The sequence below is a fragment of the Aethalodelphis obliquidens genome, unplaced genomic scaffold (assembly GCF_003676395.1).
Source record: "Aethalodelphis obliquidens isolate GAN/ISIS:26980383/991018 unplaced genomic scaffold, ASM367639v1 scaffold39, whole genome shotgun sequence".
Lineage (NCBI taxonomy): Eukaryota > Metazoa > Chordata > Mammalia > Artiodactyla > Delphinidae > Aethalodelphis > Aethalodelphis obliquidens.
The window spans coordinates 8,839,771-8,861,220 of NW_020837983.1; the positions used below are offsets into that span (position 1 = coordinate 8,839,771).

Genomic DNA, 21,450 nt, shown 5'->3' on the forward strand with positions numbered 1-21,450 from the left:
AAACACAGAATTTCTTTAAAAAGATTAGAAAAGATTATGGAAGAAAGACTAGAAAGAAATATTGGTTAAATTATCCAAAAACCAGAAATCAGATACATTTGGATTTACTTCATCATCATCAGATTTTGTACTATTTGTCCCACTTTTTCTGTTATTTCCCCTCCCTGCTTCTTTCTTGACTTCTTTAGGGCTGAATAATTTAGACAGTCAATACAATAACAAAAGCAATACATCCTTGATTTATGTGTTTAAAATTCCTTTGAAGTGCGGACAATATTTCAAAATAAATGTTTCAACTAAGTAACTTTTGTAAAGTAATATGTGCACATAACACAAAACCCAAAAGGCTCAAAGAGAGCCTTCAGCAAAAAGTAAGTCTCCATCCCACTCCTGTCAGCCATATAGTTACCTTCTCTGGAGGCAGTTTCTTGCTTATTTTTCTAGAGCTACTCCACGATAAGCATTGACATATGTATATATACATATATGTGTGTGTAGACGTGTGTATTTTGCCAATCACTCCCCTCGATGGACCTCAAGTTGCTTGTTTATATTTATGTTGTTTCCAATCTTTTGCCGTTACATTGTTTTATGAAGACTTTTACACATATGTTATTTCATACATGGTTACATTTCTCTGTAGAGTAAATTTCTAGAAAAGTAATTGTTGGGTCAAAGAATATATGGTGCTTTATTCTAGACAGATATTGCTAAATCGCCTTCCATGGAAATTAAGTTAAATTTTCATAACAATAAACCTTACATTTAAGAGCCTGCTTCTTATATCCCTCAACAATACCTTTTTTAAAAACGGTACCTTGGAAAAATCACTTTTTATAACTATGTTTTTAATCCTTTTGTCACTTAACAAAAAGAATTATTTTCCAAATATCAAGTTTTGTTAACATGTACACTTATCATAGCTTAGAGGTCTAAGCCAGTTCTGCTGGGAAAGTAAAGACTCACAAATACTTATTAAAAGTATTAAATTATTTCTATTTGCATTTAATGTCAAAGCAGATTAAAAAAAAAACCTCCTGACACTCTGGATACAAAGTCAAGTTGTACAGGGACACTGACACTCTTCATTTAAGTCATCTTGTAACCAGTATTTATAACATGTGATCTTCACAAGGAGTTCAGGAATCTTGCATTTATGTATCTAATGGAGCAAAAAGTCAAAGAAGAAATGCTGGGTCAAGGAATAATACATCAGGAAGAAAAACATAAGAAACAGTAATAATGGAAACGAGAACTCATATCTGAAATGAGAACCCTATGGAAGTTTAGTTTTAACACAACTTTAGGAGGAAAGAATTGACAACAAAAATTAAAAAGGGGGGCGGAGAGAAGATTGAACTTGGAAAACAAAAAAAAAAATGAGAGAAAAAGAACATACAGGAGAAGAATGGTGTGTGTGTCTGTAGGTCTCTCTCTAAATCAATCCATATTTCTTGGGAGGTTTTCATCTTTAGAAATCAGTTAATGAAAAAATAAATAAATAAATCAGTTAATGAAACTCAATTCTGGTCAATGTCAGAAAGCTAAAAGGTGTAAAGAAAATATTCTCCCCTTAGAGACACAAGCACTGACCTGTAAAAGTTGTGTTGCAGTAGCTCTCTGCTCAGGATTCTTCACTAGGCACTTTTTAACAAAATCGGTGAAATCATCAGACCAAAGTTCTGGCTTCCTGAATGTTGGTGGTGGGTTTGTGGGAATCATAAAAATAGCCTGGTAAAAATGAAGTATCCAAAAGACACGGTAAGAATCACAATAACACACCAAATAAACAAATCTCTTTATCTATCTTTTTATCGGACTCTAAATGTGAAAAACAAATTTAAGCTGTTCTAGCATTTCCAGTAAAATTGCAATTCAGGAAGCAAGCCCATCTGCTACTAATGTAATCACTTCCCATTAAATTTCCTCTATTTGAGTTGTAGCTCATTGAGCACATCATTCTTTATTTTATCATTTTTAATCAGTCTCCAAAGTAGACTGTATTTCTAACCCTTTTACCAAACTAAGGACATTCTCTGGTTAAACAGATATATCCCCCAATTTTGCTATTGCATGCCAGATTTGCTTCCCATTTCAGGTTTTTAGTACTGCTGTTCAGAATGCCTAGCAGCAGTCTAGCTTGCTTCTGCAATCCAGAATACTTAAGTATAAATATAATTACTGCTGTGATTTGAAATAATACTTGACAGAGGCAAGACTTTTATTTCTCTTTCTAAATATATGAGTCAGGATTCCGAATGAGAAGTTTTAAAGGTAATATATCACTTTATCACTAATGATTTAATTTGGTATTAATAACAGTACTAATGATAATACATTCAGAGAGTTCAAAATTCAAAAACTTTACAAAGTTTCTGTGTCATCTTGTCTTCATAGCTACCCAGTCACCTTTTTTTGACCGAGAGAATTAATCCTTAATGTTGTTAGGAAATCACTGTATGTAATGAATTAACTTCTCTCCTGGGCTCTAGAATAGTTCCTGATAAAATACCATCACTAAAATATCATTTTCTTTGAAAAGATATGAAAACAATAATAAAGTTAAAACAAATGTATCATGCACTCAACAAATATTAGCTACCATCATTTTCATTTCCACATAATGTTATAAAAAGACAAGAGACAAACAGCAATGACAAAAATTTTATAAAGTAAAATGAACTCAATCATATTATAACTAACTGTAGTTTAATAGGTAAGTTTAATTACACAATCAACACTACAGGTGACATGAGGAAAAAAATGGCTTTTTGGCAATCAATTAATATATGCATATACAGTATACAGACATGGGCCTCTCAAAGATGTATCCAGGGGTGAAGCATCCAAAAAACCCCTTTCTAGACTTTAGTATTCTCTGACTTTCCAGAAGAGAGGTGTCTGTCTCTGTGCTAGCTCAGTTTTTCACCTGGTTGCTGGTCCTCTTTCTTCATGCAAATTTCATGTACCTGAACTTATGTCCCTTCTCCTTAATGCATAAAGAAAATAAAGACGGCAATACTACAAACCACAGAAATACTTAGAAACTAAATGTTTTACCATTGAAAGAAACTCATCATAGCTATGTTTAAAACTTCTGTTCGTATATGGAGAAAATACCAAAACTGTAGACAAAGTAATAAAGATAATATATTCTTGGGGATACCAAGTTTAATGTATTCCTTTGGTATAATAAAACTGTTCTACTCTCCACTGCATTTTTACTAACTGTTTAAAAGCCATTCACAAGTATCACAGAATTTTTATAGCAAAAGACACATGAGAGATCATTTAGCTCAATCTTCTCATTTAACAGAAAAGGAATCAAAAGTCCAGAAAGGCTAAGTGACTTAAAATTTCAGACTAGCAAAGTATTCTAATGTTTCTACTATGTTTCAGGAAGGTGAGGTACAGAACAAAGAGGGTTACTCTAACTAAACAAGCAGTTAATAAGAGGACAGAGAGATGAGAGATGATGGTTCTGTTTTCAATGTATACATCTTCCCTGGCCCTCCTCTTTTACTTCCAAGTGAAGAAAGCATAAGCAAGTTTTAAGCCTTTAAGACAAGACAGTGACAGGAAAGATCTTAAAACCTATTATAGTCACAGCAGTGACACTAAAGTTGAAGCTCATTCAATGAAATACGAATGAGGGAAAGACTATTCAGTGGAGAAAATACAGTCTTTTCAACATATGGTGCTGGGAAGACTAGATATATTCACATACAATAAAAATGAATTTGGACTCTTACTTACACCATATACAAAAATTAACTAAAATCAACAACCTAACAGTAAGAGCTAAAACTATAAAACCCTTAGAAGAAAACATAGGGGGAAAGCTTCATGACACTGAATATGGTAATGATTTCTTGGATATGACACCAAAAATCAAGGCAACAAAAGAAAAAATAAATTGGGCTTCATCAAAATTTAACAGTTTCAGGCATCAAAGGATATTATCAACAAAGTAAAGGGGCAACCCACGACAGACGGAAGGGCTGAACAAAATGTGGTGTTTATATTGTATATACACATACAATGGAATATTATTAAACCTTAAAAAGGAAGAAAAATTTGACACATGCTATAGCATAAACTTGAAGACTTCATGCTGACTGAAATAAGCCAGTTGCACAAGGACAAATATTGCATGATTCTTCTTATGGTGAGGTTCCTAGAGTAGTCAAGTTCATAGAGACAGAGAGTAGAATGGTGGTTGCCAGGGATTGTGAGAAAGGGGGAAGTGGGGAGTTAGCATTCAACAGGCACAGAATTTCAGCTGGGGAAGATGAAAAGGCTCTGGAGAGGGATGGTTGGTGATGGTTGTATGGCAATGAGAATGTACTTGATTTTATGGAACTGTATATCTAAAAAATGGTTAAAAGGGTTAATTTTATGTTTTGTATATTTTACCACAATAAAAAAAATGAAGGAGGGAAAATATAAAGCAGTAATCAAGTTCAGGAATATTAGTTGAATGCCTGCTACACACAAAGCATGGTATTAGACATTATATGGAGTTCAAAGATGCAGCAGGAAATATAGTCATTAACCTTTAGAAACTTCTAACCTAGTCTGGTAATGAAAGAACAGTAAAAGATTTAAAGAATAGTACAATAATAAAAGAAATGATATAAGGCATCAAGGAGAGAGGTCATTCCCCTTAGAAGAAATAGCATAAGGAAAAGAGAGAGAGTGAAATAAAGCTATTGGGAGGAGCAGAGAACGAGCTGACTATCTTATAAGGGACTAAGAAATTATAAGATTAGAAGGGGGAATGAACGATATGGAGTTTGGTCATCAAGAAAGTGCACAACTGAAAGAAGTCTTTTTTTCTGGTGTGTGTGTGTGCATGTGTGTGTCTTATGTTTTTGCCTTTAATCAGAGTTTATGACCTAAGAAAAGGATTAACAAAAAACAAACAAACCTGGAGCTACTCTAAATATGGAATAGAAAAGGCACTTAGGGGCTAGTGTAGATGTCCCAGGATGAGCAATAAAAAGTTTAAACTAGGATGGTATCTACAGGAATGAAACAGAAGAAATAAGGTATGAGACACTACAAAAGACGAACCGAGAGTACATGCTAACAACATTGTTTGGGGGGCTAGAGAAAAGGAAAAACAAAAGCTTACTCCGGAATTCAAGAATAAAAAATAGACACATTAATTGCACAGCATTCAGGTATTCTAACAGTTTACTACATCATTCTTTTGAGAGCCCTCAGAATATGCAGCAGTTTACTACAATGTGTTATCACTGGTTTCTAACTTGGAAAGTGAGCCAAAGGATCTTCTGTGGACAAAGCAATGAATATTCAATATCCAAATCTGCTGATTCTAGGGTAAGAGTTAATCTCTTTATTAGTGTACTCATCTTCTTTGAAAAAGAGAAAATCCTTTAATAGAACATTCGTATACATCTTACATCATATTACACGTATGACACCTAAGGTAGTCCTTCAAAAGCAGTGTAGCCAGTTTTATGACACAATAAGCATCTACCAAAATACAAGTATGTACCAAGTATTTTCTGTGTGTTCCTAGGTTCTATTAAAGAAACAGCAAACTGATAGGCCACAAGCTAGATAGCATCAGTGGATACCTTTTGTTCAGGCAACATCTAGCTCATACTCCCACAAGGTAAAAATCTGCTGGAATGGGAGATCAGCTCGTGCTTTGTGACCACCTAGAGGGGTGGGATAGGGAGGGTGGGAGGGAGGGAGACGCAAGAGGGAAGAGATATGGGAACATATGTATATGTATAACTGATTCACTTTGTTATAAAGCAGAAACTAACACACCATTGTAAAGCAATCATACTCCAATAAAGATGTAAAAAAAAAAAAATCTGCTGGAATCAAGCTGATAAGAAGAGGCCTATTGATGTATGCTCTCCCTTCTACATGGGCCCCATCTAGCCTGGCTCAATTATCTACTTTAGCTGATGGTCCCCATTACATATAACTTTGTGTTACAGATTCTAAAATAAGACACATATCTTGGGTCCACAAAGCTCACAGTCAAACGGGGGGTGGGGGTGGGCGGGGGAGGAGGGAGGCAAGGAGGACTAACACATATGAAACAAACAGCAAAATATGGAGTGCTAGAAAATAAAATTCTTCTCCAAATAACCTAATTAAGCTCAGCTCCATAGTTGAAACAGAACATAATCCGGCTTTAAGGATGGGCAAAATGGGGTTAATATCAGCTGTGGCAAAAGGCACACAAAAACACCTTCTGCCTCAAATTAAAGAATAAAAGTAAATTTGAACTCTCATCTCTGCAAAATAGTTCAAAGCACCTACATAAGCCCCTATACAGACTGACCTCAAACTGCAGGTAAATGATACGAGATTGTCTAGGTAAATGTTGTTCATCTGCACTTCTGTTAAATTGATGGATAACAACTCAGTGGTTTATGACCTTGAAGCTAATGCTCTCCTTTGAACTTTGAGCCAATGACTTGCAGTCTTATCTTCAGATAATCTTAACATATAAGGCTCACCTTAGCAGTAGCTATTAGAAACCCAAGGATAAAAAGCTTAACTCTAATGCTTATTTACCCAGTACTATCATAAAGTGATCCTAAAATGTTCACATTCTATTCCCAAACAAATACTGAACTGCACACAGTTCAAACAAATAAGTCTTAATATACGGTCTACCAAAATATAGAGACTCTAAAAATCTCCAGGAAAACCACTATACCTTTTATTTCCTTTTATTTTTTTTTTAAGGTTAGATAATCAGTAACAAACTGACAGATTTTTCTCACAGGCTTTACTTTGTTCAACTAATTTAACCTAATCATGAAGCAGAGAGGATTCTCTTGAGAATCTCCAGGCTTTGTATGAGTTGATTAGGTAATAGGCCCCTGCTGTAGAAAGTTTTGGCATTCGGTGTCTAGCCTTAAACTAACAATTCACGCCCTTCCTTGACACCAACCAAATCACATGGACACACATTACAGCCATAAAATTTATCTTATCTCTAACACGGTTTTGATTGAAGAATGTTAGTACAATAAATGATATGATTATCTTTGTGTTTGTTTCTACACAATGTGTTGCTTAACTATATATTGAACCTCTGATTAAGTTTTAAAAAGAACTTCCCTGATCACAAGCAGTCTTAAGAAGCCAAGAAATATGAGCCCCTCAAAATAACGAATTATCATCATTCCTGGAATTTCATGCCTTAGACTTCAGGAGCACCCAGAAGATATGAAAAGAGCTGGAGCTGAGAAACGACAAAGCCTGAACTTTATAATCTCAATAGAGTGAGTCAACACATATATCTGAAGGTAGCTGGATTTGTGAATGTACAGAAGCAATGGACATGCTAGGATAACAAAGGAACCTGTGCCACTATTCAAGAACCTCAGGTACATGAGCAAAAGGTTATCTTCATAACAAACAAATGAGATAAAGGATGAGAGAGCACTTTATAAAACTGCAAAGAACTAAAAACAAATATAGCTGTTTCCTGATAGTGAACATAATATAGAGGTAGCAAGCTACTAAGTCAAAGTATATCATTCCTAGAAAGGATACATAGTAATAATATTTTTAAAAGACTATTATTACAAATAAGGTAGTGAACAGTACAATGGAATGAACCCTACGCTGGACTTAGGTCAGAAACATAGGCTTGAGTTCTAAATCACCCTCTGACTGTGTGGTCTCAGTTTTTTCATATAAGTGAGGTGGTTGAACTAGATACTTTTCAGATTCCTTTTTGGGTCTAAAAGACTCTGGCACTCTATAACTGCCTAGCAATCTAGGAGTTAAATCCTAGCTAGACAAGTATTCAATTGTTGGTTAAAAAGAAGATGGAGGTGAAAGAGGACAGTGAAGGATAAAAAAGGCCTACTAGATGTTAATATAAAAATAGAAATCTAAGTTTTTATCACCACTCCCTTAAAAGCAACTTTAAATAGACAGAGGTTTGAAGACAATATGAAAGTCTAGAGTGACCCTTGCTCTTAGGGTGCAGTTTCTACAGTAAGCCCGGGGTTAAAGTATTGCCAGCATGACCTCACAATTCACTCCAGCTCCAGTTGCAGGAATTTCAGTAATCATTAATCTGGCCCATAAAGGCCAATTTGCCTGCCTAGGACCCAAATTATGGGAAGGGATGTAGCTGGTGCCCTGGCAGTCCAGGGTGAATAAGAGAACCAACTCTAGAGGTCTGAGCCAGCTCTAGATGGCACTTGGCTACCATAACACCACCATTATAAGTAGCCATCTGACCTCTTTTACTTCTCTAAGCCTGTTTCCACATTTTAAAAATGGGAATAATAATAATAGAACAATAAGAAATACCTCACAGAGCTGACCTGAAGTTTAAATGGGTTAACACATGTAAAATACTTAGAATAGCACCTGTCACATTATAAATGCACAATAATGTTAGCTTTATTAATCCTATTCTACCACTGAGGGTCACTTAACTAGTTTATTCAAGATCACACAGCTAGTAAAGTAGCTGTCAAAACTAGAAATCAGATCTATCTGGCTCCTTACCTACTTCACACTATCTCCATGTTTCTATTAAATTTCTGCCACAGATAATTCTATTAAAAGGTAAAGGCTCTGTAACACATATTCAGTCTCCAGAAAAGAAAATGTAAAGCTATCTATATAAAAACGATTATAGTTCACTTTCTGTAATTGTGGTAAGATGCAAATAAAAAATACCAAACAATTAAGAAATGGCTAAGTAAATTACTATATATCAACAAAATGGGGTAACATATTGCCATTAAAATGGAAAACGCATAAATTACAAAACCACAAAGAAATGTACTATTAAAAGAAAAGTGAATTTACAATAGCCAAGATATGGATGCAACCTAAACGTCCATTGACAGATAAATGGATAAAGAAGACGTGATACACACACACACACACACACACACACATATACACAATATGGAATACTACTCAGCCATAAAAAATGAAATAATGCCATTTGCAGCAAAATGGATGGACCTAGAGATTATCATACTAAGTCAAGTCAGAAAGAGAAAGACAAATACCGTATGATATCACTTATATGTGGAATCTAAAATATGACAGAAATGAACTTATCCACAAAACACAAACAGACTCACAGACATAGAGAATAGACTTGTGGTTGCCAAGGGGGATGGGGGGTGAGGGAAGGATGGACTGGAAGTTTGGGATTAGCAAATGCAAACTAGTATATATAGGATTTATAAACAAGGTCCTACTATATAGCATAGGGAACTATATTCACTATCCTTAATAAACCATAATGGAAAAGAAAAAAGAATAAAATGGAAAGATATTCACAATAAAAAAAAGAAAAGTCAAAATAAGAAAATAAAACAACAGTACATAATGATTGCCTTCACATAAAAATGACAAGTACACAGCAATAAACATTGAAAGATGGTACAGAATCTCGAAAATTCAAAATATCAATTCACTGTCTACAAGACTGCATAAGATTCCTTTAAAATGTTTTATTATAAAGGCCACTATATATTCAACTTTTAAATATTATAATTATAACTGAACAAAGGCTTCATTTAAAACCACTGCTTAAGTTATCACCTATTTCAGTCTGCCTCTACAACCACCTCTCACAGAAGCACAATTTAAATTCCAATACCTCTGACTGCTTCCAGTTCAATCTTAATTGTCTTTCAAGGTTGAAATATAATATTCCTTTAATATAATTCAAAAATATCCATAAAACATGGCTACAGAAGAAATCAAAAGTGAACAGGGGCCAAAACTTAAGGAACTTTATAATTCCACCCTCTCTCAGATCTCCCAAGTTGGAATTCCTGTGTGCGATCAGCTCAATTAACTTTTATAAGGACATAAAATATACCCAAACCGGGCTTCCCTGGTGGCGCAGTGGTTGAGAGTCCGTCTGCCGATGCAGGGGACGCGGGTTCGTGCCCCGGTCCGGGAAGATCCCATATGCCGCGGAGTGGCTGCGCCCGTGAGCCATGGCCGCTGAGCCTGCGCATCCGGAGCCTGTGCTCCGCAACGGGAGAGGCCACAACAGTGAGAGGCCCGCATACCACACACACACGCGCACACACACACACACAAAAATATATATATATACCCCCAAACCTACAATATTAGAATTTATTCAAGAAGCTTAGAATCTAATGGGGTAGGAAAATGCATACCAGATCATTGCAATAAAATAGTGTAAGTGCTAAAATAGATGGGAACAATGGGCATTATAAAATGACTTAGCTCAAATTGATGTTCAGAGAAAAATGAGATGCTGAGTCCTAAAGAATGAATGAGTTAATGAGGCACAGAAAAGAGAACTGCATGTTCTAAGGTGTGAGGTCTGAAATACCACGGTGTCTATGACGGAAACTGACTTGTTCCACGTGTGGGGCAGGAAAATTACAAGATGAACCTGAAGCATCTTACTGGCCCTTAAAGGAAAAAAACAAAAACAAAGAAACACTTAAACTAATCAAGTCTATCAAAAGAAGTTCAAAACCTGTAGAACTTAGCTTCACTCATAATAGATTCTGATTTAATCCGATCTGAGGTGAGAACCAGGCACAGTATTTTTTGTCTCCCGAGTAATTCTAATGTGCAGCCAACACTGAGAACCACTGTGCTAGAACATAACATATAAGGCAAAGTATTATCATACCACATACCTCAACTGCAGCACCTTCCACATTTTAACGTGGACTCCTGTTAGTTACACACTCATTCTAAACGCTCCAGATAACATGGAAACTATCAATACTTTACAACCTAAACAGTGTCTATCACGTTTTGTATCCTCAACAGCATTAGGCATAGTTACTTCTGCAGAGTAAAATCTGAATCTATACTGAGAGTGTTGATATAAAAAACTGCAGTTAAATACGGTGACTTGAACACACTGACTTACCTCAACACCATTCCAAAAATCCTACTAAAGGACAGCAGGAATTTTTTTTAAAGGCTTAAACTCCAAAGAGAGAAGGACAATAGCAAATATGGGACAGCAATAAAATTTTGGAAACAGAAAGGTAAATGGATGAGTCATAACTAACTCAAAAGATCTGAAAAATCAGTGAGAAGCAATCAACTCCCACCACGAGGGGAAAAACTGGCTAAGAAATTGGAAGGACCAGGTACATCTAAAGAAAGAGGACATCTGTAGCAATGAGCATACCTACGTGGCACCCAAATTTTAGTTTCTAAAATGCCACTCCCACTGAAAGAAACCAGTGCTCCTTGAAGAAACAATTTATTTCAGGGCTGGAACAAGGAAATTACAAGGCGAGCCTGGGGTACCTTGTTGCGCCTTACTTTAGTAAGGAAGCATTCAAAGATTTATGAAATCATGTCAAAAGGCACAGGACTAGCCAAACAGAATAACTGAGCATCAAAATAGTAATAATAATGGCTATAATTGATTATAACATACTGAATAAGATGAAAGTCAGTCTATAGTGATATTTTTTAAAGGGAGAGAGTTTTAGAAAAGCTATTCTTTATAGGAAAATACCAACTAGTAAATACACAATGATTGAATTACTTAGAAGATCAACATTTGTCACCCTCAATGTACTGTAATGATCAATTCAGGCAAGGATCACCAGAGGATACTACTGCCAGCAAAAAGTTACTGGAGTAACCTTGCTTGCAAGATACAAAAGCACTACCCCCACAGACCCACTTAATAATCACAAAGGAGAAGATGTGCCTTTACAATAGAGAGATCTGCTCATTATCACCTTAACTAAGTGATCAAACACTAACAGACAAACTGACAGTACGTGATTTCTGACGTGACACAATACGAAATACACACCACTACCTGTGAAATCCTTCCCCAAAACATATAACCTGAATCTAATCTACTGAGTACAGGCATACATTTTTTTTGTGCTTTGCCTTATTGCGCTATGCGGATGTTGCGTGTTTTACAAGTTGAAGGTCTGTGGCAACCCTGCATCAAGCAAGTCTATCGGCACCATTTTTCCAACAGCATTTGCTCACTTCATGTCTCAGTGTCACAGTTTGGTAATTCTCGCAATATTTCCGACCTCTTCATTATATTACTATTATATTTGTTATGGCGCTCTCTGACTCTCTGACCAATGATCTTTGATGTCATTACTGTGACTTGACTTGCTGAAAGTTCAGATGAAAATTAACATTTTTTAGCAATAAAGTATTTTTAAATTAAGGTGTGTACATTGGTTTTTTTTTTAGACATAATGCTATTGCACACTTAATAGACTACAGGATAGTGTAAACATAAATTTATATGCACTGGGAAACCAAAGAAATTCGTATGACTCGCTTTACTGCAATATTTGCTTTATTTGGGTGGTCTGGAACCAAACCCATGTATCTCTGAGGCATGCCTGTACTGGAAATGTGGCTAGTGTAACTAAGAAACTGAATTTTAAATTTTATTTAAATTTAAATTGCTACATGGGACTAGTGGCTATCATATTGAACAGTGCAGATATAGAAAATTTCCATCATTGCAGAAAGTTCTAGTGGATTGCCCTGCTCTAGATCTAATTTCCAGGTTATAGGAAAGTTAGGGAATAGAGGAAAAAGCTAAAAGACACTAATGAGGAAACATGAAGGCAAATCCAGATTACAGGAAATTCTCCCAAAAAATCCTTGCCCCACCCTTTCAAAAACTCAATGCCATGGGGAAAAAGGTGTGTGCGTGTTGGGGGACAGAGAGTACGGTGCCTGAACTAGATTAAAAGAGGCCAAATACAATGTGTGTCAACCAAAGAAATGTGAGTATGAACTAAATAGTAGATTACGTTAGAAAATCACTGTTGATTTTCTTAGGTGTAATCGTGGTACTGTGGCTATGCAAGAGTATGTTCTTTCTCTTCGAGGATGTATGCAGAAGTAAATGTTCAGAGATGAAGTATCACACACTTCAAACAAAAGATACACAGACAGACGGACAGACAGACAGATGAGAGATAGCTAGGCAGGTAAGAGAGGAAGAAAGGGAGGAGAAAGATGGACAGCTGGATAGATGGCAGGTACAATGACAGCTCCCACAACCACACACACCCCAAAGATTCACAGGCCACATCCTAATCCCTGGAACTTGTGGATAGCTTACCTGACATGGCAAAAAACTTTGCAGATAGGATTAAATTAAGGCTCTTGAGATTGGAAGATTATCCTGAATTACCTGGGCAGGCCCACTGTATTCACGAGGGTCCTTAAAAGTGTAAGAGGGAGGCAGAAGAAGAGAATCAGAGGGGGATGTCACTACGGGAGAATGGTCAGAGAGATGCAACGCTGCTGCTCTGAAGGTGAGGAAACGGGCCACAAATCAAGGAACGTGAGCAGCCTTTAGAAACCGGGAAGGGCAAGGAAACAAATTCTCCTCAAGAGCCTCCAGAAAGAAGAACAGCCCTGCCAACACTTCAGTTTTGGCCCAGTAAGACCTGTGTTGCACTTCTAACCTACAAAACTATAAGATAATAGACTTGTGTTGTGTAAGCCACAAAGTTTGTGGTAATTTGTTACAGGAGAAGAAGAAAACCACTACAGATAAACAGTTGGGAGTGGGGAGAGGAGAAAGGGACAGGAGAAGGGAAGGAAAGGGGAGGGGGAGGAAGGGACGGAGGGATAAGGAGAGAGAAAAAGAGAAAGAGGAAAAAGAGGAAGAAGTTGCCAGGCAATACATGCTAGTGTGGTAGTGCTACCACCATCAGTATGCTGCCTCTACCTTCCAGGCTACCTCACAGTCTAAGATGGCTGCTCAAACATGAGCTACCACGTGCTCACTCCAGACAGCAGGAAGGAAGCTGGGGGAACAGAAATGCACAGTCTCAGTCAGCACTCTTTACCCAGCTTTCCTAAAAGTCCAACCCAACACTTTTCTTTACATCTGACATCCAGAACTTACGTGTGAAAGGAATGATGAGAAACGTAGTTTTTACTCTGAATAACAATACTTTTTTAGCCAAAACTGAAGGTTCTATTCCTAAGAAAAGATGGCAATTAACAACGTCCACAGTTACACATTTATTTTGATGTATATTAGAAAAAAATAAATTGCACATAAAACCTATGATTTCAAGGATATTTTTTTCTCACTATATGGCTAAGAAAAAGAAGTGAATAAATTTAAAGTCAATTTAAGTAAAAAAATTAAGTTAACTACCTGTAAAATAAAGAATTTGTCTGGTCTTTCTCCTGGATTCCTAAAAATCTTCAAAAACCCTTGGAATTTCCTGAGTGACAGAAGTACCTTTGTTATACTAATGAGGTGACCCTGGTGGGCCCCCAGATGGCTTCAGGATGGGCACTGATCACCAAAGAGATCAACTGTGTGATTAAAGGGTTAGGACTCTCAGCTATTTGAGCTCTGGGGAGGAGCCTGAAGAATGAGTCCAAACATGCGGCCAATGATTCAATTGGGCCTACTTAATGAAACCCCGATAAAAACAGTGGACACTGAGGCTCGGTGAGTTGGTGGTGAACCAACTCTCTTGGTTGGTGAACACATTCACGTGCCAGGAGACTGACATGTCCTGATTTGATGAGGAGAAGTCACAGAAGTTCTGTGTTCCCGCCCAAACATTGCCCTATGAGTCTCTTCATTGGGCTGTTTCTCCTGATTTGTATCCTTTGTAATAAAACTGTAATCGTAAGTATAGTGCTGTCCTGAGTTCTGTGAGTCATTCTAGCAAATTATCGAACCTGAGGAAGTCAAAGGAACTGACAAGTTTATAGCCAGTTAGTCAGAAGTACAGGTGACCTAGAGACTCCTGAAGTGCAGCTGGCATATGAGATATCAGCAGTTGTGTTGGAAACTGTGCCCTTTAACTTGTGGGGTCTATGCTAACTCCAAGTAGTTAGCACCGGAATTGTTGCACTACACCCAGCTGGGGTTAAAACAGAATACCAAAATATAGGTGGCATTCAAATATGGCGAAATATTGTGAAATTGATATAGGTTTATATGAGAAGTGCCTCTGAAGCAAAGTGAAGAATGTTTCTCTATGGTTTTTCTCTACAGTTGTGGTTCTCAACATGTGGTTCATGACCTCTTCATGAAGTCACAGGGCCCATCAGGTCAAACTTATTTTCATAAAAATACTAAGACATTATTTTCATTTTTCTATGGACATTTGCACTAAAGGTGCAAAAGCAAAGATGGGTTAAAGTGCTAGAATCCTAGCACCAATCAAGACAGTGGAACCAAACTATGCTAGTAATCACCGTACTCTTCACTGCTATGCATTCACAGTTTAAAAAAAAAAAAAGTCACTTTTATTTAAGAATGTCCTTGATGAAAAAGAAAAAAACATTCAGTTTTTTAAAAATCTTAATATTTGAGTGCACATCTTTTCAGTATTCTTGTGTTGAAATGAGTAGTATGCATATACTACTTATGCTGCTACTAAAGTACAACGGTTGTCTCAATGAAAAAGCACACGTATGATTATGTTGCAAGTTAACCACCACTTTTTTGTGTGGAACATCATTCTTATTAAAAAAAAAAAACCTGATAGACAAACACTGATAATTCAGATTTGTGTATGTGGCAGGCATTTTCTCAAAAATAAACCAAGTGAGCCTATCACTTCAAGGAAAATACAGATAGTTTCTGGTACCCGTGATAAAACTCAAGCTTCCAAGTGAAAATTCAAATTTTCAAAAACTTCTTTTACCATGAACTTAATAGCTTACGATACTTAAAAACTGTTCTGATGAGATTAGTGATACTGACAAACGTCATTTTCTGGTATTGTATAATACGTCAAAACGTGAAAGCTCTGCATTACTCAGTGAAGTAATATTATCTAAATGACTATCACATGATGTTACACAATCACACATACCAAAAGATCCATTCAAAGTGCAAAACAGAATGATGGCTTTTACTGTAACAAAGTAGGAAAACTCACTACTATGGTTTCCAATTCTAATACTGAAACTAATGTTTACAAAACTACCATTGAGTTTTAGTGTAGTACCAAATAAGAATATCTACAATTTTCAGAAAAAGATGATTAAAATGCTCCTCTCTCTTATCCAACTACATATGTGTGAGGTCAGGTTTTTTTCATACACTTGATCAAAATAATGTATTTCAACAGAATGAGCACAGAATGTACTAAAATGCTTCAATACGGAAACAAACAGCATGATTACAAAATGGTAAGGAAAAAAAAAAGAAAATCCTGAACAAAAGATTCATGAAATGTCACTTCCTATAATTTGACCATAAGATTAGGGAAATAAATTAATCATTAGCAGCTTTCACTTACCAGGTAAAAGAGCTTCTGGGACAAGAAGTTCACAACAATGTGAAATACTGTTAAAAGATCGGTATACTATTATGGAACAGCAGTAATACCTGGTTACATTTTGCCAAAATGAAACAATAATTCAAACCAATGCAAAGGAAATCAATAGCATCCAGCTACATCATATTAGGGCCAATGCTAGCATTTGTGGGGCCTGGAGCAAGAAAACAAAGACCCAAAGTCTACAGCTTGATTATCTTTTATTCCCACTTCTGATTCCTAGAATGCCCCAGTACACACGTCTCAGCTCCATTCCAACGGCCCCACCACCACATGCCAGCCCTGTAACAGCTATCTCTTGTCCACCTCTAGCCTGGTGCAGTCTGCCCTCCCGGGGGCAATCCAAGGGAAGAGGCTTGCACAGGATCAGGACCACCTGGACAAGGAATTCTGGAATCCTAGGTACCCAGAGCATGATCGAGGAAGGGGAAGACACAGACTCTGGCACAGGGTTATAGCATTGCCGGACTAGGGCCACAGTGGGAGCCTTCTAAAGCATGAGCTCTGGGCAGAGGCTCAAGTCACCCAGGTCTAGTACCTATGACAAGGCATCCTCAAAACCACCGTGACTACGACAAAAAAATAGTCACAATTTACCACCAAAGGGCAAAGACTAGGATGTATAGAATCTATGATAGTTAATCAAAACAAAGCAAAATGTAAAAAGGTACTGATTACAAACAACACATCACTCAATCTCCATTCATATCTAACAGCAATTGCAAAATTCAGGCAGAGAACCCAAACTGATACTAAGAACCAGAGTAAAACTAAACAAGCCAAAGACAACACAGAGCTCCTGTGACTGAATTAAGATAAAACAATAAGCTGGTCCTAGGTAACAAGGGTGTTATGCAATAATGCAGACTCTGGCCCAAGAACAGTATAATGCCCACTACAAATCAATTTAACAAAAAAAGTATTATAGAATGAAATCAATGTAATTTGAATAAGAAAAACTAAAATTAATCAACAAAAGATATATCAAGAATAAAAAAGAAACACAATTGAAAATGTGGAAAATCTATAATCAGAAAGAAATAACAGACCAATTCAACCTGAACTTCAAAGTCTGCCACCATCTTCATTTCAGTTATCACTCACGTTGCATTTTCCGAGTATCTCCTTAAAACGCAGATCTGGAGACTGGTTTAAGATGGTGGAGTAGAAGGACGTGCACTCACTCTGGCGAGAGCAGCGAAATCACAACTAACTGCTGACCAATCACTGACAGGAAGACACTGGAACTCACCAAAAAAGATACCCACATCCAAAGACAAAGGAGAAGCTGCAATGAGACAGTGGGAGGGGTGCAATCACAGTAAAATCAAATCCCATAACTGCTGGGTGGGTGACTTACAAACTGGAGAACAATTATACCACAGAGGTCCACCCACAGGAGTGAAGGTTCTGAGCCCCACATCAGGCTTCCCAACCTGGGGATCCGGCAACAGGAGGAGGAATTCCCAGAGAATCAGACTTTGTAGGCTAGCAGGATTTGATTGCAGGACTTCGACAGGACTGGGGGAAACAGAGACTCCACTCATGAAGGGCACACACAGGGTAATGGGCGCATTGGGATGCAGCGGGAAGGAGCAGTGATCCCGTAGTAGACTGAGCCAGGCCTGCCTGTTGGTGTTGGAGGGTCTTCTGCAGAGGCAGGGGGGTGGCTGTGGCTCACCGGGGGGGGGGGGGGGGGGGGGGAGGACGACAACGACAGTGCCAGCATAAGTTCGGGGAAGTACTCCTTGGTGTGAGCTCTCCTGGAGTCTGCCATTAGCCCCACCAAAGAGCCTGCAGGCTCCAGTGCTGGGTCCCATCAGGTCAAACAACCAACAAGGAGGGAACTGAGACCCACCCATCAGCAGAAAAGCAGATTAAAGTTTTACTGAGCTCTGCCCAACAGACCAACACCCAGACCTACCTACCACCAGTCCCTCCCATCAGGAAGCTTGAACAAGCCTCTTAGATGGCCTCATACACCAGAGGGCAGACAGCAGAAGCAAGAAAAACTACAATCCTGCAGCCTGTGGAACAAAAACCACATTCACAAAAAGACAAACAAAATGAAAAGGCAGAGGACTACGTACCATATGAAGGAACAAGATAAAACCCCAGAAAAACAACTAAATGAAGTGGAGATAGGCACCTTCCAGAAAAAAAATTCAGATAAATGATAGTCAAGATGATCAACCTCAGAAAAAGAATGGAGGCAAAGTTCGAGAAGATGCAAGAAATGTTTAACAAAGACCTAGAAGAATTAAAGAACAAACACCTAGAAGAATTAAAGAACAAAAAAACAGAGATGAACAATATAATAACTGAAATGAACACTATACTAGAAGGAATCAAAAGCAGAATAACTGAGGCAGAAGAACGGATAAGTGACCTGGAAGACAGAATGGTGGAATTCATTGCCAAGGAACAGAATAAAGAAAAAAGAATGAAAAGAAATGAAGACAGCCTAGGAGACCTCTGGGACAACATTTAATGCACCAATATTTGCATTATAGGGGTCCCAAAAGGAGAAGAGAGAGAGAAAGGACCCGAGAAAATATTTGAAGAGATTATAGTCGAAAACTTCCTTAAAATGGGAAAGGAAATAGCCACTCAAGTCCAGGAAGTACAGAGAGTCTCATACAGGATAAACCCAAGGAGAAACACGCCAAGACAGACAGTAATCAAACTGACAAAAATTAAAGACGAAGAAAAATTATTACAAGCAACAAGGGAAAAATGACGAATAACATACAAGGAAACTCCCGTAAGGTTAACAGCTGATTTCTCAGCAGAAACTCTACAAGACAGAAGGGAGTGACAAGATATATTTAAAGTAATGAAAGGGAAGAACCTACAACCAAGATTATTCTACCCAGCAAGGATCTCATCCAGATTCGATGGAGAAATCAAAAACTTTACAGACAAGCAAAAGCTAAGAAAATTCAGCACCACCAAACCAGCTCTACAACAAATGCTAAAGGAACTTCTCTAAGTGGGAAACACAAGAGACAAAAAGGACCTGCAAAAACAAACCCAAAACAATTAAGAAAATAGCAATAGGAACATACACCTCAATAATTACCTTAAATATGAGTGGATTAAATGCTCCAAGCAAAAGACACAGGCTCACTGAATGGATACAAAAACAAGACTCATATATGCTGTCTACAAGAGACCCAATTCAGACCTAGGGACACATACAGACTGAAAGTGAGGGGATGGAAAAAGATATTCCATGCAAATGGAAATCAAAAGAAAGCTGGAGTAGCAACACTCATATGAGATAAGATAGACTTTAAAATAAAGAACATTACAAGAGACAAGGAAGGACACTAGATAATGATCTAGGGATCCATCCAAGAAGAAGATATAACAATTATAAATATATATGCACCCAACATAGGAGCATCTCAATACATAAGGCAAATGCTAACAGCTATAAAAGAGGAAATCTGCAGTAACACAGTAATAGTGGGGGACTTTAACACCTCACTTACACCAATGGACAGATCATCCACACAGAAAATTAATAAGGAAACACAAGCTTTAAGTGACACAACAGACCAGATAGATTTAATTGATATTTATAGGACATTCCATCCAAAAACAGCAGATTACACTTTCTTCTCAAGTGCACAGGGAACATTCTCCAGGACAGATCACATCTAGGGTCACAAATCAAGCCTCAGTAAATTTAAGAAGACTGAAATCATAACAAGCATCTTTTCCAACCACAACGCTATGAAATTAGAAAAAAATTACAGAGAAAAAAATGTAGAAAACACAAACACATGGAGGCTAAACAATACGTTACTGAATTTCCAACAGATCACTGAAGAAATCAAAGAGAAAATCAAAAAATACCTAGAGACAAATGACCATGAAAACATGATGATCCAAAAGTTATGGGATGCAGCAAAAGCAATTCTAAGAGGGAAGTTTATAGCAATACAATCCTACCTCAAGAAACAAGATGATCTCAAATAAACCACCTAACCTTACACCTAACGGAACTAGAGAAAGAACATACAAAACCCAAAGTTAGTAGAAGGAAAGAAATCATAAAGATCAGAGCAGTAATAAATGAAACAGAAACAAAGAAAACAACAGCAAAGATCAATAAAACTAAAAGCTAGTTCTTTGAGAAGATAAACAAAATTGAAAAACCATTAGCCAGACTCATCAAGAAAAAGAGGGAGAGAACGCAAATCAATAAAATTAGAAATGAAACAGGGAAGTTACAATGGACACCACTGAAATACAAAGCATCCTAAGAGACTACTACAAGCAAATCTATGCCAATAAAATGGACAACCTGGAAGAAATGGACAAATTCTTAGAAAGGTATCACCTTCCAAGACTGAACCAGGAAGAAATAGAAAATATGAACAGAACAATCACAAGGAATGAAATTGAAACTGTGATTAAATATCTTTCAACAAACAGAAGTCCAGGACCAGATGGCTCCACAGGAGAATTCTGTCAAACATTTAGTGAAGAGCTAACACCCATCCTTCTCAAACTCTTTCAAAAAACTGCAGAGGTAGGAATACTCCCAAACTCATTCTACAAAGCCACCATCACCCTGATACGAAAAGCAGACAAAGATATCACACACAGAACAAGAAAATTACAGACCAATATCACTGATGAATATAGATGAAAAAATCCGCAACAAAATACTAGCAAACAGAATCCAACAGCACATTTAAAGGATCATACACCATCATCCAGTGGGCTTTATCCCAGGGATGCAAGGATTCTTCAATATACACAATCAATGTGATACACCATATTAACAAACTGAAGAATAAAAACCATATGATCATCTCAACAGATGTAGAAAAAGCTTTTGATAAAATTCAACACCCATTTATAATAAAACTCTCCAGAAAGTGGGCATAGAGAGAACCTATCTCAACATAATAAAGTTCATATATGACAAACCCACAGCAAACATCATTCCCAATGTTGAAAAACTGAAAGCATTTCCTCTAAGATCAGGAACAAGACAAGGATGTCCACTCTCGCCACTACTATTCAACATAGTTTTGGAAGTCCTAGCCACGGCAATCAGAGAAGAAAAAGAGAGGGTTCATGCCAAGGAGTACTTCCCAGAACTTCTGCTGCC

At 37.3% G+C, this 21,450-nt stretch overlaps 1 protein-coding gene across 2 annotated transcripts in view; it reads right to left on the minus strand.

Annotated features, from left to right (window-relative positions):
* Window positions 1-21,450, minus strand: part of STK3 (serine/threonine kinase 3) — a 321,732-nt gene that overhangs the window by 132,675 nt on the left and 167,607 nt on the right. For both annotated transcript variants that reach the window (XM_027131492.1, XM_027131491.1), the window contains one exon: window positions 1,594-1,731. In XM_027131492.1, coding sequence (XP_026987293.1) covers window positions 1,594-1,731 — 138 coding nt within the window. The remainder of the gene's footprint in view (window positions 1-1,593; window positions 1,732-21,450) is intronic.